Source organism: Vigna unguiculata, chromosome 2, assembly GCF_037176805.1.
Source record: "Vigna unguiculata cultivar grain cowpea cultivar isolate G323 ecotype 2 chromosome 2, ASM3717680v1, whole genome shotgun sequence".
In the NCBI taxonomy this organism is placed as follows: Eukaryota; Viridiplantae; Streptophyta; class Magnoliopsida; order Fabales; family Fabaceae; genus Vigna; species Vigna unguiculata.
This window is the reverse complement of record NC_140793.1, coordinates 31,033,441-31,056,542: the sequence shown is the minus strand read 5'-3', so window position 1 is coordinate 31,056,542 and position 23,102 is coordinate 31,033,441. Positions and strand designations below refer to the sequence as shown.

The 23,102-nt window shown below is 31.2% G+C and overlaps 4 protein-coding genes across 6 annotated transcripts; 2 read left to right on the top strand and 2 right to left on the bottom strand.

Moving 5' to 3' along the window:
• Window positions 1–278: 278 nt before the first annotated feature.
• Window positions 279–1,680, bottom strand: WUS (Homeodomain-like superfamily protein). The gene is made up of 2 exons (XM_028059445.2): window positions 1,072–1,680; window positions 279–712 (listed from the first exon to the last, which is right to left on the bottom strand). The coding sequence occupies exons 1-2, from the start codon at window positions 1,561–1,563 to the stop codon at window positions 350–352; spliced, it is 855 nt and encodes a 284-aa protein (XP_027915246.2). The 5' UTR covers window positions 1,564–1,680; the 3' UTR covers window positions 279–349.
• A 6,822-nt stretch (window positions 1,681–8,502) lies between these two features.
• Window positions 8,503–11,419, top strand: LOC114174177 (uncharacterized). Of its 2 annotated transcripts, XM_028058960.2 has the most exons (4): window positions 8,516–8,697; window positions 9,316–9,470; window positions 9,931–10,793; window positions 10,962–11,419. In XM_028058960.2, exons 3-4 carry the CDS (start codon window positions 9,934–9,936, stop codon window positions 11,134–11,136), a joined length of 1,035 nt encoding a protein of 344 aa, XP_027914761.2. In that variant the 5' UTR covers window positions 8,516–8,697; window positions 9,316–9,470; window positions 9,931–9,933; the 3' UTR covers window positions 11,137–11,419. The 2 variants fall into 2 exon arrangements, with proteins under 2 accessions (XP_027914762.2, XP_027914761.2); XM_028058961.2 differs by lacking the exon at window positions 9,316–9,470 and having other exon boundaries at window positions 8,503–8,697.
• Window positions 11,420–15,120: 3,701 nt separating this feature from the next.
• LOC114170853 (transcription initiation factor TFIID subunit 14b-like) lies at window positions 15,121–17,515 on the top strand. 2 transcript variants are annotated; one of them, XM_028056313.2, is made up of 7 exons: window positions 15,121–15,261; window positions 15,371–15,463; window positions 15,624–15,712; window positions 15,790–16,011; window positions 16,329–16,516; window positions 16,616–16,737; window positions 17,196–17,515. In XM_028056313.2, the coding sequence occupies exons 1-7, from the start codon at window positions 15,229–15,231 to the stop codon at window positions 17,289–17,291; spliced, it is 843 nt and encodes a 280-aa protein (XP_027912114.2). In that variant the 5' UTR covers window positions 15,121–15,228; the 3' UTR covers window positions 17,292–17,515. The 2 variants fall into 2 exon arrangements, with proteins under 2 accessions (XP_027912114.2, XP_085525672.1); XM_085669546.1 differs by having other exon boundaries at window positions 15,141–15,463.
• A 338-nt stretch (window positions 17,516–17,853) lies between these two features.
• LOC114174125 (WEB family protein (DUF827)) lies at window positions 17,854–19,168 on the bottom strand. The gene is given in 3 exon segments (XM_028058887.2): window positions 17,854–18,080; window positions 18,082–18,552; window positions 18,886–19,168. Coding segments are annotated over 3 exon segments (621 nt in total). The 5' UTR covers window positions 19,009–19,168; the 3' UTR covers window positions 17,854–18,053.
• Window positions 19,169–23,102: the final 3,934 nt, after the last annotated feature.

Here is a 23,102-nt window from a genome sequence, read left to right as displayed (position 1 = left end):
TTATTAATTATTGTTGTTCAAAAGCCAATCATTTCAATTAGCAAATTAATGAAAGAATGTTTGGGAAGATGGACAAAATAAGATAACTATGATTAATTAGTCAGTGTCAGTCCATTAAGTTCCCTGCTCATGACATGTGTCAGTTTGGGAACTGCTCACTGAACACAATTAGAGATCATTACATTTGTCCACTCATTAAACATAAAACATAACTGACTAAACAGCCACACAGACATTAATAACTACAGTTAATCTTAACATGATAACTAATCAGGAAATGTTATCATCTTCTTATAATTATAATAATTACTAAGTTGAGTTGAGTTGAGTGTGTACATATATATGATACTTAAGCTAAATCTGGAGATCTGCGAGTGTAGGAATTGAGACTGAGCTCCAAAGAAGCACGAGAACCATTCTTGAAGCCGTCTTCAGAATGATACCAGCCGTTTCCATCGTAGTTGTAAGAGTTATTAGACTTGAGGTTGCAATAGCCATGAATGTCCTCACCGTGCATAGGAAATAAAGGAAGAGTTTCAATCTCAGCAGCACCATCCTCTTCTTGTTCTTCTTCTTCCAGGGTTTCTTCAGTTGGCCTTATTTTGCCAAAGAAGTTGGCATAGGGTGAGGAATAAGGATCCACGCCAACCCATCCCAAGTTGTGGTTTATTCCAACATGGCCACTGCTACCCCCAGCAGATATTGAACAGTCCTGAAAAAAACTATAATGGTTCAAAACAAATGAAGAATTAACAAACACTTAGAGCACTTAGTTTAGCTCTTTGTGCAAAACATTTCTCTAAATCAGGTAATTAGTTATGAGCTGGTGAGGTACTGTTTGAACTTTGAATGCTGTAAGTTCCTGGCTTCAACAGAAATGTAGCTTTTATTTCATGAAAATGTTTTTGCCTTGTCGTTTTAGAAGATTGAAGAGATGAGTGGGGTAGGTTCTTCCTTTAATGGAACTTTCTATTTTAATGCATCATGTGCAATGATGAACAAGGGTAGGAGGGTAAAAAATACAGAAAGTTCATGAGGGTAATATGTAAAATCCAAAGTTTTATAACTTACCCTAAAACTTTTCTCCATGGGAACAGAACCATAGCCGTAATTCCCCATCTGAGCGACAGTAATCATCTCAACGGAAGAAGATGATGCAGAAGAGATCCCTGTGGAAGAAATGTTAGAATAGTGGGTATGAATAGGAGGATCATGATCAGGTTTCCAAGGAGCAGCATTAGTTGGGGCAGGAGGTCTTTGCATGGGGACATTATCAGAAGTGAACCTTTTCTTCTGCCTTTCTCGAGCTTTGTGGTTCTGGAACCAATAAAAGACATTCTTGCCTTCAATCTTACCGTACTGCCTCAGCCTAGCAGAGATCCTCTGAATCTGTTCTGCACTTGGGGATCTAATTCCATTGTTGTAGTAAAGGTCCTTCAATATTCTTATCTGGTCGGTGGTGGGAGTCCACCGTGTACTACTTTGCCTGCTCAGAAAGCCCCCTTTTCCACTGCCACCCTCCTCGTTTGGTTGGCTCCCTTGTGGTTGTTGAGGTTCCATCATGGAGTACTGGAAACAAAACAAAACAAAGGGAACCGAACAAAGAACAAAGAACAAAAAACAATGTTGTTTGTTGTTGTTGTTGGATAGAGAGGTAGGTGAAGTGAGGAGGGAGAGTGCATGAATAGAATGGGATGGAATTGGAATGAAGATGATATGAAGTTATTATAATAGGTGTGAGATAATAGATGAGGAGGCACAGGAGGCACAGGCACATAGTACATGGAGTGATAAAGAGAGAAAATCAGAAAAAATATCTGGGAGATAAGGACTGAGGTTGACAGAGTGGTGTTCATAAAAAGGGAAGGGACAAAAGAGAGCTTAGAAAGTGAGGGTACTATCAGGAATTACTTGGACGAAAAGGCATGACCAGGTATAATGAAATACAGAAAAAGGTAGAAAAATATGAAATGATATATTGGATGGAAGGAAAGCAAAAAAGTAGAAAAGTAGATGTTCTGAATGAAAGAATGAATGAATGGCAATGGAATGGAATGGAATGGAATGATGCGGGTTGTCATTTGGGAGTTCAATAGGTTCTTCTTTTCATGGAGAGAGATATCACAAAATGGCCCCTACCCACATTTTTATATACTATGTACAAAACTCTACTCTAAACCTATCAAGATATTTTGTACTTCTATCAACATCTACATAAATAAATATATTTTAATCATTATTCAAATTAATTGTTAATTATAAACTTTAACATCAAATTCTATTTATAATGTTTATTACTAACTTTCTATATCCTTCTTATATAAATTCAAAATTATAGGTTTTACCAAAAAATAAGACAAAATGTATAGATTTTTTTTTTCTTTTAAATGTGTAGTTTTGTAAATGTAAAAAAAAACTTGGTTTAATATTATTATTATTTAATTTTATAACTAAAATATTTATATAAAATTTAATAAATATATTAATTTTTTTTTTCTTAAAAGTATATTCTTAAATAGTAAGTGGATATTTTAATATTTTTTATAAAGTAAATTATGTAAAATCATATTCTATATTTTAAAAACCCCTATGCGTTTACATGTTTTGAATTTAATAATATTAAATTCTTTTAGAAGTCTATTATAATTCTTGATTTAGAATTTGACAAAAAAAAAGTTGTTTTAATAATTTTAATTGAGAAACACTTCCAATACATTTTTTTTATTTTCTTTTAGTGTTTATAGTCATACACATATGAAACTAAATCTAATGCATCTTTTAACTACTTGAATATATCGTTTTATAGTGAGAAATGTTGTAAGTTACCGAGATATTATGTACTTATAAGAACAAGCATGTTATGTACATTATGTTCATGTTTGTGGACATGGAGGGAGTGCAAAAATGTATTTCTCAACTTCTCATCATTCCCAACCAATACATTAAAAATTTTCTGTTTTTCATTTTTGCTTTTTATAATTTTCATAAACTCATATGAGAAGTAGAAGTTTTGAAGTTGTACTTTGTGAAGTAGATGATGCGTGTGCAATGAAGACTATACCCTATGTGACAAAGATTTTCAAAATATACAGTGTTGAGAGAAAAGGGATATCCTAAAAGCTCTTTTCTAATTCTTTCTTCGCATGCCTGCACTTTCAACACAACAGCAGTCACCAAAAACAGAAAAATAAAGTAAAACCCTTCTTCTCAAACTCTGTTTTGGTTATATGTACCTTTCAACTTATTAATCCTCAACCACACACAAAATTCATTTTCTTCTGCAACATTGCAGATTTCTAGAACTACTTTCACTCTCCATTAAATTAATAAATAAAATAAAATAAATTATCCACAACACAACACAGTTGTTGATGTCCATAATCTTATGTACTGATGAACTGGGTCATGTCATGCCTGGGTGCGTACATATGCTTCTCTTGGGACATTATAGTTATACATATGTAACTCCAAAGTTCAAAAAAAAATAATTATGTATATATATATATATATATGTAGGGAAATGAAAAGAGAAGAAGTGGACAGTGCTTTTTGGGTTCCCTCTCGTGCATATAACTCTACAGTAAAATAGTACCATTGTACAAGTTTTACATAAAAACGAACCAATCAGGGAAACTAGTGTGGATGGAACTATTCAATCTTTCCTTTCTGAACTCATTCTGTTGTAACAGTCTGGTTCATTTGATGTTTGATACAAAACAAAAACATTGGAAACAATATACTACTGATTTGAACCTTATTCAATCCTTGGTGTACGTGTCTCTATGTTTCAACTTTTTCAGATTGCATAATTTGCTTGATTTTGACACCGCCATCATGAGATTTGGCTTTCCTTATCATGCATTTACATGGCAATCTCTCTCACGCACACACACACTTTGTTCTTCTTTCTTCTTCATTTTATTTTTAAATGGTCACTCACATTTTCTTGTTCTCTTTGATTTAGATTTAGCAGCAACACTTGATTTTCCAAGCCAGTCTCTCTCTCTCTCTCCTCCAAAATCCTGAAACTGCTTACCTCATAAGCTAGAGAGAGCTCACAGCCGCAGTGGTACACACCCTAGTCTTACGGGTAATCATCTTCTTTTGCACTAATTTTCTACCCGAATCTCCAAACATACATCACAAAGATCTCTCTCTTTAGCCTTCTACTTCTACTACTGCTCTCATTTTCTTTTTGCTTTTCTTCTTTCCTTATTACACACACTCACTTTGCAACCATATAGAGTAAACTCCTACTCACACAACCCTTTTCATTTTCTTCCTATATATTCTCCACCATCAACATTCAAATCCCCACGTAATATTTTCTCAAGCTTCTGTAGGAAATAGTTGCTTTCATAAATGCTGGTTTTTTGTGATATGATTTTGGTTCTGCAAACAAACAAAGCATCTCCTGCTATGCTATGCTATACTCAGTAAAAACTACATGTCTAAGATTCAACATTTGAGTTTAAGAAATCAACATAAAATCTTTCAAAGTAAACTGGACTAGTAAAAGAAACCAAGCACTTCCCACCAACATTCTTCCTCCTATAAGTTTCTTCACGATCCATGATGCCAGCAGCAGAGGTAGTGAACACGATATACCCAAACTGTCTTACCTAAACCACAATTCTTCAGTCTATCATTCAAAATTCAACAATTTTCTCAATACACCATATATAAGTTTAAACTAATTTATAATATATAAAAATATATAACTAAATACAAACCTGTTATATGCTTTTACATCACCATACGGATTTTATAATCACTTTGGAGGATATTTAATTACAAGAGAAAGAGAACTACTTATAGACTAGAGTGGAAAAGATTCAAATCAATATGTAAATTCTTAAGATGTGCGTATAATTATTTTTAAAAAGTTGTGGTAATTATATTTGATAAGGTTTGTTTCCACACAACCAGGTATATGTATGAGAACCAAATGAAGATTTTTAATTTTCATGTGCAAAAGTTGAAAGCATTATAAAATCTCACATAGAGAATTTATATAAATTAAATTATGCAAAAATTAATTTTTAAGTTATAAAAAAATCATTTCATTTTTCTTCTTATTTTTACCTGTTAAAAATATTTATAAAAAAATGAATTTTAGAAGTTGATAAAAATATCATGATAGATATTTAGGTTTGCCCAGTGAAATTTGAAGTTATAGATCCTATGATATTGTTCATAAATAAAAATGCCGACTATGAAATAAATGAAGATTAGAAAGAGATGTAATTAATAATAAGTGAGGTTATTTTTTTTAGATCGTTATTGATTGTATAAAAAGTTAAAGATTTATTTTTTTTCAATAAAATGGTAGAAAAAATAAAATGTGAGATTACTTTTTTATATCGTTATTGGTTGTATAAAAAGTTAAAGATTTACTCTCTCTTTTCAATAAAATGGCTATAACAGCACAGAGCTTATTCTTTGTCACCTATCCACCAGCTAATTTCATATTTAGCTCAATTGTATATAATATAGTATCGAAATTTTAACTAGGTTTTTTATTAAGATTATTTAGTCAGCTTAAAATTCCTTTCCTAAATTAAAATGTGTGATCCCTAAAAATAGTCTCTATTATCTAATTAGGTGATAAGTTGAAGTTTAGACAATTTCATAACTGTAATTACCTTGATATGTTTTTAGCATTTGTAAACACTTGACATCATGAATGGACCCATGCGCGTGGGCTTTCTTCTTGTACTAAGTTTTTATTCTTTTTTCTGTGAATATTAATTAGATTTTATTTATTTTATAACATCCTCTGCAGATTCCTTTTCCGATTGATGAAAACATTGAAAAGTCTAGTCATGTATCAGATTTTCAGACATTCATCGAGCTGAATTTTCAATTGTTGTCCCCGAGACATACTTGCTTGCAATGCATCATTACATTCTCCCTAATTGTTACAATTAATTATTCTTCACTACTTATAGGTATTATTAAAATCATTCCAAATTTATTTTATTTAATATTTATTATTACTGTATTATATATTCTCAGACTGTCCGTTAATATTTAGTTACATTTTTACTATAATATGTATATATTTTAAGGTAAGAAGATGTAATATATATATATATATATATATATATATATATATGAGTTTGAATTTTATTTTATAAAATCGAATTGATAAAATTGAGTTAAATTTAGAATTTTTTTTAATTATTAATTTAGAATTTAACTCAATAAATTTAGAATTTATCGAGCTAATTTTTTTTCTTATTGGGAATGCCTTTCACTAAGACAAATTTCTCTTATATTTTGTATGAAAAAAAAAACTTAAATGATAATACGAATAATTAAAAAAATGATAAAGTAAAATGTTATTTAAACAAAATAAGTGTTTGATTTTAACGTATTACTATAATTTTTTTTCACAATAAATTAGTTAGAAATCTTTTTATGTATGGTTTTTAAAATGATTATGAGAAATAATATTTTTTTACCCTATACATACTTTCAAGTTATTCTAATAAAAATTATAGTGTAGTTTAACTTATAATATATTAAACATATCAGGTAAGTAGATTCAGAAGCTGTTGCATTTCATAAATGAGGCTACCATGGGACAAATCAAATCCACAACTGTAAAAAGCCCATTCAAATGACTAACGTATCATGATTAACTTTTGTTTTGAAATAAACGATAACAGTGTTAAACCTCGTTATCCAAAACAAATATTTAATGAAAAGAGTTAAATATATTTTTGATCTCTTAATTTTTAGTGAATTTTAAAATTAGTTTATTTTAAAATTTTGGATCAATTTAGTCTTTCATTTATCGAAATATGTGGATTTAGTCATTTTAATCCAATTTTGTTAGGTTTATTTGATGTTTCATACGTATTTTAAGATTGTATTTAAGTTGTTTATATTGTTTGACATATTTTTCTTTTAATGTGAAGTCAAATACTATTATGAAACGCGTTTAAAATGTCAAATAAATTTAACAACATTTTATTAAAAATACTAAATCCACATATTTTAAAAGATGAATGACTAAATTAGTTAAATGTTTCGAAATTGACTAATTTCAAAATTCATTGAAAGTTAAGGAACCAAAATCATATTTAACCCTAAGATAAATAATAAAAATTATTTCTATTTTATATTAATAGAAAACTTAACATTTTTTCAACAAGTAAGCACATCATTAATTAGAAAAAGTAAATAAACAACACAAAATTAAAAGATATAAAATTTTTGAATACTCATTGTATAGAAAATATGATTAAAAAAGCTTAACTGAATCAAAATATTACTGATAATATTTCAACTTATAAAAAATAATATAGCAAAAAGTCTAAAACGATTTTTGTAATGGATGAAAGTCATACCACAATGGGCCTCAACATATAGTTCCATTCTTTTCAATCGACTTAGATCTTAAAAAAGCATCCACCCAGTTTTCATTCAACAACAAGGAAAATACAGATAAAAGCTTGGTTGAATTGCAGATAACTTTTCGATGCTTCTATAGATAAAACAATGGTGGGAGTGAAAAAAAAAAGGTAAGAAAAAATTGTTAATAACAAAAAGCAAAAAAGAAAGTATATTTCCTATAATTGTTTGTATAATAAAAAAACACACTTAAGTTGTCATAATATACATTTTTTATGCTATTTTTTTTCAAGATTAAAAGATAATCATGTTTCTCATGTATTGATTTTCATTAAATTTGGTTTTATTGAGTAAATACAATGGAACGTGAGAAAAAGGTTAAAAGGAAATTATTCATTAAAAACAAAGAGGTTACTACTCATGGTGAAAAAAAAGACTTTGAATTTTATGATAGGTTTTTTGGTTTTGCTTTCAAAACATATTAAATAATACTAATTTCGATATTTTAAAATATATTAAAAAAATTATAATATTTTAATATCAATATATTTTTAATGTTAGTAAAAGATATTACTAAAAAAATCTGTTAAAAAATGTTGGACTTGAATACGATGCATAATTGTGTAGAATGAATATTTACATTTATGAGGCTAAATATTTTATTTTTAAGCATTAGAAGCATCTTCAAATTTTAGAGAGAATTATGTGATGAATAAATAATGTAAAGTTTGTTCGCTAAGCAAAGCAGAGGCAAGGAACCAATGTTTTGGTGTAGTTAGCTTTTAGCTATCAAAACTACTTTATGATTAAGCCTTGACGTTACGTACTATTTTTTTTAAAAGATGTAGCACTTGGAAAACTATTTTTGTTTATAATATTCGAATAATTACTTTTAAATTTTAAACTTAGCTCATTTTATAAATAAGAAAATACATTATTATAGACTAAAAACATGATAAAGGTATAAAATTTAAAATACATCATGGATAAGTTATTATCCATAATGTCGTATTAATTTTATAAAAATTTTAATAATTATTATTGTTTAGTATGAAATAAGTTATTATAAATCAATAAAATAATAGTTAAAAAGATCAAGAAACATCGTATACTAAAATTTATCATCCAATTTACTTTCATTTTAAGGAAGTAAGAAAAAAAAAACATTTTCTAAGGTAAAGCAGCAAACTGTTGCGGACAGCAGATTCTGGTTCTCATCGCCTTTCTTTTTCGTTTTCATGTAAGTGAGAGGAAGACTTGGTGAGAACACGATCCAACTCAGACCTGTAATATTCATTCCACTCAACCGATCCTCACTTTTTCCTCTCAAAGAAGGTGCTCCTCTTACCTTCTTATTTGCTTGATTGTTTTCTTCTACTTTTATCCCCTTTTACCAGATTCCACAATTGTAATCACTTTTGTTATCTTTAAGCATGCAATTTCCTGTTTTGCTCTTTTTAGGGGATATTCGGTCTCAACTTTGTTCCTTTGGTTATGGGTTGGGGTAAAAATTTGATTTTTTTCCCCCTTCCACTATAAGATCTGTTTAGAGAAAGGGGTGAGATCTTTTGTTTTTTGAAATACGTATGGATTCTTTTCCTACCATGAGATTGTTCAGAGTTTTGTTTTCTTAGTTCATTTTGTTTGGTTAACAATTCGACGTGCTGCTTTGATCCTGGGCGGTGCTTGTGTTGCTCACCAAACTATGCTGAATTGGCTACAGCTTAAAATCCAAGCTTTAGTTAATTTTAAGTAAAAAGGAGAGAGAGAGAGAGAGAGAGAGAGAGAGAGAGAGAGAGAGAGAGAGTGGCAAATGTTTTTCGAGGTTAGAGCTCACAGGAGTTAACAGCTGGTTGTGTTAAGGTTAATTGTGTTTTTCCGGCTGCTTTATAGTGTCAGAAACACTATTTTTTTTTATTTGTCTGTTAATTATTATTTTTTTCCCGCTTGAAGGTTTTCTCTGTCAGAGAGATCTAGCTTGAAAAGTAATGGTAGTGTCTCTTTATCCAAAAACATGGGTTGAGTTAACTGTTTGTCTGTTCTGTAAGTTGAAGACATAAACCATTGCAAACCAGTTAATGCGTGACGTAGAAGTGTGATTCCAAGAGGTTTGTCTTTTATTTGGATTACAATATTTTAGTACTTCTAGTTGGTATAGATAGGTGGATGCTATTAACTTTCTGAAGCTTCAAACAAGCAAAGTATATAGATTTTGTGCTTCTTGTTGCTTTCCCGGAGACATTATTTTTAAACATGTTAAAGTTGTTGGGCGTATTCCTGGTACTTGTGTTTGAAATGAGGACACTGGCCGACATGTATCTTAATAAAGCACAATTGGATTTACCTTTGTTTGCTTTGTTTTAATATGTGTTTGAACTTGCTGTGCTGCATCCTTCTAGTTATATAATCACTTTAAGATAACTGATAGTATCTTCCAGATTACTCTTTGGTGGAGCTTTGCCAAAGGTTTCATACGATGAAATATTGGCCTTTGTTAGCTTATTTGTATCACAATACATATCCTCCATGTATATTGTGCTCTTGACATTTCTGTGAAACATTGAACAGGGCATGGCAACAGATGAAAATGCTGACCTGTTAGATGTGAAGTCCGAGATGAGTGAATCACATGAAACATGGAAGCAAGAGATTTCAGGAAGCCAATCCGAAGTAGATGTATTGCAGACAGAACTTACAGAGGGAAAGGCTTGCAATCATGGTTCAGATGGAGAAGGAAAAAAGGAATTGAGGGTTCTTTGGCAAAGAGTGAAGACTGCTTCTACATTGTTGACTTACTTGAAATCAAAAGCTAGGCTCATGGCTGTTCCTCATCTAGCCCATACAGCTTGTGGCATCAAACAAATAGAGGGGGTAGGCTTTGTTGACAAAAATGGGATACCATTATCAGGTTGGTCCAGCAATGTTGACCTTTCTTCATTTGATGACGCAGATGAAGAATCTTGGATGGAAATTAGCCATCAGCATGGTTCCTTTGACGAACAAGATGCGGCTTATATAGGAGAGATACTCAAGTCTGTACAAATGGTTGCAGATGTGATGGAAGCCCTTGTCAAAAGAGTTTTCTTGGCTGAGTCAGAAACTGCAATAGAAAAGGGAAAAGTAAGTGTCAGCCAGGAAGAAATTAAGCGGAAGTCTACACAGTTAGAGAACGTGTCTATGAAATTAGAGGAAATGGAGCGTTTTGCTTTGAATACAAATAGTATTCTAAATGAAATGCGGCAGAGAGTTGAGGACTTGGTGGAAGAAACAACCAGACAGAGAGAACGAGCTGCTGAAAATGAAGAAGAACTTTCTAGAGTGAAGCGAGAATTTGAGTCTCTGAAATCATACGTTAGTGGTCTAATCACAGTAAGAGAAACCTTGCTTTCTTCGGAGAAACAATTTCGAACTATTGAGAGGCTGTTTGAAAAGTAAGTATATTATTTGATATGAACAATATTATCACGTGTCTTCAGTATAGTTCCTGCTGCATTTTTTGTGAACTGGTTAAACATTCATTTCAATTGTGATGTAAAATGTTCATTTGTACCTCTGATATCTACATTCATTTCTTATGGCCTTATGTTCCTCTGGAGCAGGCTAGTTGCAAAGACTACACAATTAGAGGGTGAGAAGATGCAGAAAGAGGCTGAAGTTCAGAAACTTATGCAAGAGAATGTCAGGTTGAGTGCACTGCTTGACAAGAAAGAGGCTCAACTTCTTGCATTGAATGAACAATGTAAGGTAATGGCCTTAAGTGCTTCAAACATGTAAATGCCATAGCACGTTAGGGACGGTTGCTTTATGCTGACCAATGAAGGCACATCTAAAATGAAAGCTTCACTGGATAAAAAACTTGATCAAGGTCCTCTCGTCCAGAAGAGGCATTAAACAAAGCTTATCCATAAACATCATTAATGCCTTGGTTTTATTTTCTGGTGCCATTTATTGTTGTTAAGGTTGAATACAGAAGATACTTGTGCTTGGAATGTAAACTTAGCGTGCTCTTTCACGGGAAGAAAAAAAAAATGAGAATGGGGTGTCTCGTTGCTCCAAATACGTTGAGCCTGAATCCTAACCTCACATCAGTAAACTGTTAAAACTCGAAGTAGATTGATATTATAAATACTAAAACTTCAGTAAAGAACAAAAGGAGTAATTTGGAGTGGTTTTTAGTTTTTAATTTCTCTGTATTAGTTTTCTAATTTCAATTTTAGTTATATCGTGATCTTAAAACAAGATATTTATGTTATTTTATTTACAAATTTGACTTCTAAAATGATATTTAGATTCATTATAAGTCTATCTTATGTATATATATTCAAATGTGGAATTGTTGAATGTCCAACACTATCACGTACAACTAAGTATCAATCGGAACAAGTGAAACATTAGGTGAAGGCAAAGCAACATGTTGAGGATCTCCATAGCCAAATAATCATCAATGGGACAAGGACTGATTTCCATGCGTGAGAATCATGCCCTTGGCGTCAAATGAGTGCATCAATGTCATTGTATCTATCACTCTGTCTCACGTTGCAGCTAAAAAAACTCAATTCGCAACCCAACGCGTTGCACCAGAACATTGAAACTCGTGACTTCGGCATTAGAGGAAACATAAAAACGCATGAACATCGCCGAAAGGTTGAAGTGTTCCAGTTTGTCACATAGTTATGGGACAAAGATCAAGAGCTTGGAAATTTTGATACAAGTATTTTGAAATTAAGCTAAAAACTAATTAATTTCATTTTATCCTAATTCTGTTTGTTTCCTAGAAATACGAAGAAGGTTGGAAAAATGTCATAAAACTCATCAAACAAAGTAAGATTTTATCTTTGACTTTCTATTTGATATGAAAGATGTTCTTACAAAACCCAGTAAATCCCACAAGACCACTCTTCCACTTTTCTCTTTGTTGTATTGTAGCAGTCTCAGTTTTTTTCTCGAATTCTTTTTTCTCAAATTCTACTCTATTCGATCTTTGGCTTAGATTCTCCTTTATTCGGTCTTCGGCATAGGAAGCGGTTGTACTTGCTGAAGATATTCTGATGTTTAAGTTAGTTTTTCACAAATAGGTTGTTAGAATTATGAAGGAGTCTAAAAATCTTACTTTACTACTCACTCTTATAGGGTTACCTTGTGGGCCTAATACTATTCACGAATTAGCATAGGCCCAATAATATCTTAATCATGCTTAGTACTGTTTATGTTTTGTTAATCCTTTTCTCTATTTTAATCCTATATTTTGGTTACCGAAAATTGACCTTCCTTGGTGTCATCCTCTAGCCAAGAGGTCGTCTCTGACAATTGTGTCCTCGGTTGAATGCTTGTATAGGATAACCTTTTCTTGTGGTTCTCGGTTGACATTCGGTTGTTCGTTTTTTCTACTTCAAGTTTGAGATAAACGAATTTCTTTTTTATGTCAGATACTATCCCTAAGGTTTGGTCCCGAATTTTAAAGTAATAAGTTTAGACACCTCAAAGTCGGGGTCACCTCAAGGTTTTTCCGAAAGTAGTCATATTAAAGTGTCTCAGTCGATGGTGAAGTCACCAACTAGGTTCAAAGTCGAACAACCCCTAATGGTCACTCAGTCTCTACCTCAAGTTGTTGATCAACCTCTTGTCGAGGGTGTGATTGTCATTGAAGGTGAAATAACTGGTCCTTCCACGACGGTTGTTGTTGGTAGCAGTGAGGAAGGTTCACCCAGGTATGATTGGGTAGATGTGGGTCCTAGAGCATTCTTCTAGGTTTAAATTTGATCATCTTTTAAGTTCTTTATACTATGTTCACATTAGGAATGTCATGTTTAAGGAGAGTGATTTGATTGTGAGTGACACTGATATTCACTTTCGTCGATTTTCGATGATTTATGAGTTACGATTTGTGTAAAAACTTGAAATCAATATCCACACTAATTGATTTTAGTTTTATATTTTATAAAGTATTTTAATTTGATTTATTAATCTTTAAATCAAAGGATGAAAATATTACATATTATATATTTGTAAGCAATTTTAGTGAAGTAATATAGTGAACAGTAATTGTGATACACTTGAATAGATTACTGTAGACTTTAAATGATATTAATATTATCTTAATACGTAATTTTATATCTAACTTTAACGTCACTAAACTGTTTCTGAGTTGGATTGCATTCCATTTATCTTATCTCCACCTTTTCATAAATAAGGTATCATCCTTTAATATAAAATGAAAAAAAATGTATTTATTTATTTAATAAAATAAATAATTGGACAACTTCTTATTTCAAAATAACTAAATAATCTTTTTTTTTTAAATAACGATCTCATAATTTTTCTAAAATTATTTTTATAAAAATAATTTATCTATACCTATATACAAAGAGGATTCTCTATTTTGTGTCCACTTTTCATAATTCCTTTACCCTTTACAGTATAATTATTTGTTAAATTTTAAAAAATTAACTGTTACTTTTATAAGTTTTTATAAAACTATTTATTTATCTCTTTCTTCTTTTTTCTTCTATTCATCAATAGTTATTTTTTCATATTTTCTCTATGCATTTCACTTTATTTCTCCATACATCAATATCATCAACTACTAATATAATATCATACATATTAAAAAGATATGTACACGCAGGCGCTATCGTGCCTATGTTTACTCTAATTTATATAATAAATTGAATAAAAAACAACTTTTTATTTTAATGACTATATATTTATTTTTTAAAAGTAACGAGAACGTTAATGTTTTTTAATACTATATATATATATATATATATAAATACCGTAACACAGGCGCGATAGCGCCTGTGTGTATGCATTTTTTAAATATGTGTGATATTATATTAGTAGGTGATAATATTATAATGTTATTAAGTTAATATATATTAAAATTATATTTATTAAAAATAAAGTGAAATATATCAGAACAGATAAAAGAATAATCATTGATAAATAAAGAAGAAGAAAAGAAGTAGAGATATCTGATTTTATAAAAAATTTGTAAAAGTAACGGTTAATTTTTTAAAATTTAATAAATTATTGTATTTAAAAGGTAAAATCGGTATTTTGAAAAGTGGACACAAAAAGGGGAATCCCTTTATATATTGTTATATATATATATATATATATATATATATATATATATATATATATATATATATATATATATATATATATAAACTAGCGTAAAACACATGCGCGATAGTCTTGTGTGTACGCATTTTTTGAATTATATTAATAATTAATGATATTATAATGTTATTAAGTTAATAAACAAAATAAAAGTATATTTATAAAAAATAAAGTAAAATGTATGGAGAAAATATAAAAAAAAAATTGTTGATGAATAGTAAGAGAAGAAAGAAGAAGGAGATAAGTAAATAGTTTTATAAAAACTTGTAAAAATAACCGTTAATTTTTAAAGATTTAATAAATAATTAAATTATAAAAGGTCTTATGAGATGTGGACACAGGAATTCTCTTTGTATATAGTTATATATATATATATATATATATATATATATATATATTAGATTGTATTATTATTTTATTTTTAATTAATTACTCGTTAAATAATAAAAATATATATACTTTGATGTAATAAAAATCTAACTACAACTTATTTAAGTGATCCAAAGGTAAATTGAGACTAAATACTCTAATTATATTTTTCTAAAAGGAGTTCTTTCTTCTTCTTCTTCATCTTTCTTTTTTTCTATCTTAAAAAATTTGGATTTCTTTTGTTAAGTTAAAATATCTGGATTTTGTTGCACAGGAGAAAGCCAACATTCCAGGGTTTATTTATTTTTTTAAAGTGTAACGCAAAAAACCGAACAACTGCCGAGGATCAAAGCAAGCAAGGCATAGTCCAGTCCTATGAATCAGGCAGTACGAGTGCCACCAATTTCTGTAAAACCCTAAACTTCATTCTCCTGACTTGTATCTTTCTCAATTTTGGAAAACAAAAACAATACACTGAAATTGGCAAATGTCTCACTCTCAACCGTTACCCCTCAAGAGACAAGGTGAGCATTTGTCCGACGATGGTGCATCTGCCATTAAACCCTCTCGCCTCAAAATAGCAACACCATCTGAGGATTTCGACAAGAAGGTAACCCCTTTTTCAGCTTCTATCATTAATTTCTTCAACCCTAATTCTGTCTCATTGTTCCTCTAGGTCTCCGTGATTCTTTCCTTCTTGGTTTCTTTTTCCCACTTTTCTGGGTTTTGGGTACCGAATTTTTTCCCTAAAGATTTTTATTTTGGTTCAGAATTCGAACAGGAGGATCAAAGATGTTGAAATTTGTGTCCCGATAGTGTATGGGACCATTGCATTCTATCTTGGTAGGAAGGCCAGTGAGTAAGTTGGGTCGTTGTTTGTTTTCTTTTTTGGGTCACTGGATTTGGCTATAGTCTCTAATCCTTCATTGCTACCAGGTCTCAATCACACAAATGGACAGTGTATGTACGCGGAGCTTCGAATGAAGATCTTGGGGTGGTGATTAAGCGGGTTGTGTTTCAATTACATCCTAGTTTTAATAACCCCACTAGAGTTGTGGAGTCGCCACCGTTTGAATTGTCAGAAAGCGGTTGGGGTGAATTTGAAATAGCCATTACTCTCTATTTCCACAGTGATGTCTGTGAAAAACAGTTGGATTTGTGAGTTTCAGTTGCTTCTTTTGACGTCTTCATACTTTTCTGATTGAATAAACCATCAATTTCGTACTCGAACTATTTGAGTACATTTTAAGAATTAATTTGAAGGTTGTTTTAATACGTGAGATGCTATTTAGCATGATTTCTGATACTTTTAGGGCTACTTGAGTAGTTTGTTTTACTTAGAGACTTCATAGGAGAAAGAGTAATACATGTCACAAATGAAATCGGTGGCTTATTCTCTACTGATTACTTGGATTTGGTACTTCTACGATCACATTATTTTGACTAATTTATGTTAATGAATTTCGATATTGTAGGTATCACCATTTGAAATTATATCCAGAAGATGAATCTGGCCCCCAGTCTACAAAAAAACCTGTAGTTGTTGAATCTTATAATGAGATTGTTTTTCCTGAACCCTCTGAGGGTTTTCTTGCACGTATACAGAATCATCCTGTTGTTAATGTGCCTAGGCTTCCTGCTGCTTTGAATTTACCAAGTCCTGGTACTTTCCTTTGAATGTTATTTCTATTCCTACTATTATTTCGAATTTTCCCCCTTAAGACTTATTCCCTTAAGCTTTCCCTTATTTTGGTTTATGCAGTACCAATTGACACTATGAGTGACAAGGAGAGAGGTGACACCAAAGATCATTCTCTAAGCCAATGGTTCTTGAACTTCTCCGAGGCGGATGAGCTCTTAAAACTTGCAGCAGCACGCCAGCAGGTTATTGTTTATTATTCAAATTATTCTACCATGCCTCTTGAACTTGGCAGTTTTATGGTAGGGATTTATTAGTGGCTTTTATTCTGCATTAGTTTCTTGCGGATGATATGCTATGTTAAGCCGTTTTTTCCTCTTCCTTAAAGTAATATTATTTTATGCGCCATGAGGATTACCATATGAAAGTAAATATATTAAAATCACTGATCCTGATATGCAATTAATCAAGATAATCTTTTCACAAAGTGTAGGAGGCTTTTATTGGATGGTGAAACCTAGTGATTTAGTCCATGGTTTTCACTAAATGTTTTATTTGTTTGGCATTGTTTTGGATGCATATGAAGTGAGCACTAACTTAACTACTCCAGTTGCACATGTGGGCCCCTCTGTCTTACAGCTTGAAAGCATTTTTTTAAATGTTTAGTCTTTTAACAGTTGTTGACTTTGTTGCCGTGTCCTAGGTGCAAGCTCACATTGTTAAGCTGCGAAGACAATTAAGTTTGGTGGAGGGGCTACCTCAGCTGTCAAAACCACCCTCTGGTTATGAATGTACATGATTTTTCATTTTAAAATTTTTGGGCTTCCCCTTTAGGATCAAACTTGGAAGATCAAGGATGAATAATTATGTATATAGTCTCCGTTGTAGATTGTGTTGAATATTTTTTATCAAAGTTTTAGAAGAATGGACATGTTTAATAGCATTTATGCGTAAAGTTTGTAGTGGTTGTAGATATATGTATTGGTCATACTTTGATGATTATAATATTTTATGTTAAATTTATATTTAATCTCCTGTTTAATCGGTTAAAAACCTAACTTAAATGTACATAACAATTTTGTGGTGGAGGAACGTGTTTCCTGGTATCAAGCAGAAAACTTCCTAGGCCTTGTTTTCAGACTCATGGTGAAGTTTTTTTTTTATTACTTATAAAATCTATCAATGATGACAAGCGTGTGCTTATCATCAATACTTTACTTTTTTTTTTTAAGTTAATTAATTTGTAGTTAAAATTTAATAAAATAGTTAAAAGTGCTTCCACAATAAACTTTGCTTTTAGACTTGCAAACATATTGTGTCGGTTTTGTAGTGGACTTTGGCTAATGTATGCTAAGCACTCGTGACGGATAAAGGGGCTTATGACTATTAGTCAAAATGAAATAAATCTACAGATAAAAAAGCAAAGATTTCTGTGCTGTATTTACTTGTTGACAACACACAAAAAAGAAAAAAAAAAAACGAGGGGTGATTATTAATCTGAAAACTGATGGCACCCAACACATGTTTGTGGAAAACTCAAGAACAGAAGCAAGTTAGGCAACTAGGAAGGTGAGAAGCACTTTTCAGGGTCTGGGAGAGTCAATTTCATGGCTTCCTTTCTTTTTAGAGAAAAGCCATCCTATCAAAGGCATCAATGGCTTCCTCTTAGTCTTCTTGACAGAAGGGGGTCTCCCAAGCAATTCACCCCTGTTAGGAATCACATGAGCAAGTGCATGAGGACTAGCGAATTTCACATATCTTCTCTTTTGAAACTCAACACTCTCCTCATTGCTTGGTGTTTTGGTTTCCACATTGGTTGCATTTGCAATGAACTTGAGGTCTTCAATCTCTGGATCATCCCGTCCCTGCAGCAACCTTTTCTCCCTTGCTTTTGTGTCTTCAAGTTCTTTCTTTGTCTGTTCCAGTTCCTTCTTCAGGGTCTTGATGCGCTGAACCAGCATGCTAGCTTCTTCTCTGGCTCCCTCAAGACTTTGCTTTGTTTCTTCTAGCTCAGCAGCCATTGCCCCACCTCTGGTTTGTGCACTCCCTTCAACTTGCATCTTAATCAGTCCAGACACATGCATGATCACGAGAAAAATTAATTAACAAACTACACACATCTTCTTCTGCAATTTGAAAAGAGCGATAAGGTAACTTAGTGATAAGACAGAAGAGAATGGAGAAAAAGTTTGTAGTTTGATCATTATACTAACAATTTGAAAAAATAAGATTGATTTGGTGAATCGAGTAGAGGGTAAAAGAGAAAGTGGATTCAACTTTACATGTTTTTAAGACACAAGAACATTTTAGTTAAGGTAAATACATTGATACAGAAAGACAAAATACATGAAAGTAGGTGAAAACTAAAGAATAGAGAGAGAAATGGGGAGAACCTCTTTGAGCTTGTTGGCATAAATTTCCCCAACTAATACTTTTTCTCCGAACAACATAACTGCTTCTTTAACAGACTTGAATGGGGCACGAGTGTCAATCTCTGTGCGTTCCATGATCACCATTTTTCTAGTGAATGTATATTTGTTCTTGAGCTAACTAGTTGCCGAGTTGTCCTCAGTTTGTGAAGAAACTAAACCGTGATAGAATGAGAAAGTTGCTAATAACGATGGTAAGATATGTATGAGAGAATGTGTGAAGACAAAGCTCCATTTAATGCAACAGATGAGGGGACTACTCTTAAGGGTGATTAGTAATGGGTTTTGGTGGTGTAATAATTGGGTAACTTGAAAAGAAAATTAGTAGAATCACAAAACCTTTCTTTTCTTCGCGTCCACTTCACTGGTATTTCGTTAATTGAAGTTGACAAGGGTGGTTGAACTGTCCTCGTAGTTTAGTTTAGTTAGTTAGTTCAATCTGTATGATATCGAAATTTTCGATTGCATATACTTTCTTTTTGGTTCCATTTCAGGCATCAGTGGACCCATGAAAAACATTTTCAGAAAGAAAATAAGACTTGGCACGTTCGTGTTCTTAAGGAGGAGAGTTTTTTCATTCGAGTGCATCGTCCAAATTGCTAATTAAATAGGTATCCAACACCCTATAGTTAGACCTACCTATATATTTTAATTTAAAGATGTTTTTGTTATTATTATTATTTTTATTGTTGTTAATACCTAATTTTAAATTCTTTTTGGATTATTTATTCTAAACTTTTGAGCTTTTATTTCTAAGGCTAATAAGGTGGACAAGAGAAATAAATTATGCTAGTTAAATAAATAGTATCTATTCATTAAAATATTAAACAGTCAGATTGAAATAATACCGTGTTTATCAAAATATGTTGATTTTAAACATAAAAGAGTTGTTTTTGTTAGAAAAATGATATTTTGATCCATTATTTCCTTACCTCATTTTTACCCACTTAGTTGGTAGCTCACGTAGAATTATATTTTGCATTATTTATTTATTTTTTTAGTTTTTTGGGAAATGAGGGAAAATATATGTGCCAAAGGTTTAATTTGAAAAATCTAATTTACTCGGACTTTATTTTGCCTGCAGAAAACAAGTAAGAAATCGATCTCGATTCTTGGCATCGTTACTAGGCAACGCTCGCCATGACCTAAGTGGAAATAAAAGTCTGGTAGTACGTGTCTAGATTGAGTGAATTTTAAGATAATTTTAACACTTATTTTGATTTGATTTTGGTAAATTTCTATTAAATTCATCCAAATTTAATTTGTGTCGTAGTTTTAAGTATCAGAAGATAGTCCAAGTAAAAAAACAGAAGCAAACACATATAGCATTTGTCTTTTCCTGGCGTGAATAGTGAAAGCAAACACAACATGAGATGAGTTAAAGGAAAAATATATATATTTTGAATATATATATATAATGTATTTATAAAATTATTTTTAATTATCTATTTCATTTTAATTTTATGTCATTAGGAAAAAGTTTTAACTATTTTTTAAAGTCATTTAAAAATTGATATAAATATTAATTGATTATGCTAAAATATAATTGATTATTTTGTAATGTAGATTATTGTATTTATATATATTATGGATTATCATAAGTTAGATAGTAATAATATATTATTTTAAGTTTGATTTAAGTTTCACAACTAACTATTATGAAATATTACAAGAAAACTATCAAATAATGAAAAAAATTATGATAAAAAATATGTTTAGAGACCAATTTTCCAATTATAGACTGATTTAGAGACCAATTCTTTTGGTAGTCAAAACCTAGGTAAGTAATGTTAGTGACAAATTTAGATACCAATTCATAATAAAAACTAGGCTTAAATGGTCTTTCGGTCCTAGTTTTGGACAACTTTTTTCACTTTGGTCCTACTTTTGAAAATGTTTTCAGTTTAGTCCTACCTTTCGTAATTTGTTTTCAATCGACTCCTTTTCGTTAACTCCGTCTAAATCGTTAACGGAACAGTGCCAGCGTGGTGATTTTGTGTGACGTAGATATTGTTCACTGACATGTCCGTTTGCACTGTCATAGCCCAGATTTTAAATTAAATTTAAGGTTTATGTTCATTGTGGTTTAGGGTTCCATTAAAGTTCAGCTGAAAACGAATGTCTCGTGGGGCATCTTCATCTTCTTGCCATAGCTGGGTTCATCGAACATGCAATTCCTGCCATGGTGGTTCTAGGGTTTGAGGCTCACCCCCAATTTGTGATTGCGGAGACATTGCAGTGGTGCGCACAGCTAAAACTATAAAGAACTTGGGTAAACCCAATCAATATTGACCAAAAATAATACCCTAAAGCAGGACATACCTCCGCGATGAAAACGTTTTTCCCTCCGCAACGATTGTCCAAAGATGTGAGCGACGAACTAAGAAGACAGAAATTGATCTGAAAGGCCAAATTCCAGAATTTCAAAGAGCGACGACAAAATCCCCAATTCGACCTCCAAATCCACAATTCGACATAAACAACCCTAAACCTAATTTAATCCAACGTAAACCCTAAAATGAATCCGCAATTTCAACTAAATGATCAGCACAGTGCAAACGGACACGTCACTGAACAGTATCCACGTCACACAAAATTACCACGCTCTGGCACTGTTCCGTTAACGATTTAAACGAAGTTAATGAAAAGGAGTCGATTGAAAACAAATTACGAAAGGTAGGACCAAACTGAAAACATTTTCAAAAGTAGGAGCAAAGTGAAAAAAGTCGTCCAAAATAGGACCAAAAGACCATTTAAACCTAAAAACTATTATAGTTACCAATTTAAAGATCAATTATAATTTTTGAAACTATTTTAGTTATCAATAATTTTTAGTTTATAATTTGATTTTAAATTAGTCACTATAATGACTAATTATTTTTTGTCACTCAAATTTGTCATTAATAAAAGATTTTCTTGTAGTGGAACAAATTAATTGAAATTTTGTTATTGAGTTTTCACATTCAACATGACTTGCGTGGTGTGTTCTTAGTCTCGCACTGGATTTTCCCAAAGAACTTATTCGTAGTGGTTGTCACCACTCTCAAAACCATCGTTGTTGTGGGAACTGACGTTGCTCTCCTTCACGTTGTGTGAGAGCCTCCAATCTCTTGTGGTGGTGGTTTGTTCTTGTGCAATGATGGACAAGACTTGCATTTTTCATGTTGTGGTGGTGGCTCGCAAGGGGTGCGTGGTGTCCTGCCCTAACCCCCTGTTATGAATGAGTGTGTGGTGTGTAGTCTCGTGGTGGTTGGAGGGAGAGGGAAGCCTTCGAGACTATGTGTAAGATAGATATGAGATGAGAGAGTAGTTAGTTAGAAACAAAACAACATAAGTAAAACATTGCACAACACAAAACATAATCACATGTCATACTAAATATAAAAGTTTAACATCTCTCAATATTACATTTATTTTTGTAAATATTGAATTTAACAACTAATAATTTAGCAATTTTTTAAAATTAATCACTATAAATAAATATAAGTCATCAAAATTTGTTGACATATTTATATCGATGCATAATAAAATTATTTTGTTGTACAACTACTCCAAACATTTAATATAATTTTCTGCCATATAATCGTTTAAAAATAATTTATTTAATCATAAAAAGTAAAATAAAGATATTTTGTGGTCAATAAATCAAATAGTTTAAAATTATCATATAAAATACAATAAAATATACTACTAATTATTTAAATAAAATATGTATTCAAAATTATGTTTTATATTTAATTTTTTGTAATAATATTTTTCTTGTTCAATTTCACCGGAACAAAAACTTTTGTTATATATATACAGTTTAGAATTTAAATGGTAAATACTATTAAAGTTTATAGTTTTGTTTATTTACTAGAATCCATTGCCTGTGGATGTGTTTGAAAATAGATAGGAGACTTACTATTATGGTTGTTCTCAATTATTTAAGTCAATTTAGAAAAGCAGATTTGCAGGATAATGTTTTTATCAATTCGAACATTAATGTACGGATATATTACATAGTGAAAGACCAAATTAACCTAATTTTTATTTAGAACTGTATTATCTAAGCTAACATGTCTATGAATGTATGAATAGTAAAAGTGTATTAACAAATTCTTATATAAATGTATTTGAGAAATAATAAATCCCTTTTACAAATCCTTTTATAAAAAAATCATTTTTGTTAACAATAATTT

Excerpts from the sequence above, each read along its gene's own strand:
- LOC114170853 (XM_028056313.2), top strand. The coding sequence starts at position 15,229 with ATGAATCAGGCAGTACGAGTGCCACCAATTTCT. Across the intron at positions 15,464-15,623 it reads CTGAGGATTTCGACAAGAAG|AATTCGAACAGGAGGATCAA; the intron begins GTAACCCCTTTT and ends ATTTTGGTTCAG. Across the intron at positions 15,713-15,789 it reads CTTGGTAGGAAGGCCAGTGA|GTCTCAATCACACAAATGGA; the intron begins GTAAGTTGGGTC and ends CATTGCTACCAG.
- LOC114174177 (XM_028058961.2), top strand. The coding sequence starts at position 9,934 with ATGGCAACAGATGAAAATGCTGACCTGTTAGATGTGAAGTCCGAGATG. Across the intron at positions 10,794-10,961 it reads ATTGAGAGGCTGTTTGAAAA|GCTAGTTGCAAAGACTACAC; the intron begins GTAAGTATATTA and ends CCTCTGGAGCAG.
- WUS (XM_028059445.2), bottom strand. The coding sequence starts at position 1,563 with ATGATGGAACCTCAACAACCACAAGGGAGCCAACCAAACGAGGAGGGT. Across the intron at positions 713-1,071 it reads CCATGGAGAAAAGTTTTAGG|GACTGTTCAATATCTGCTGG; the intron begins GTAAGTTATAAA and ends AGTTTTTTTCAG.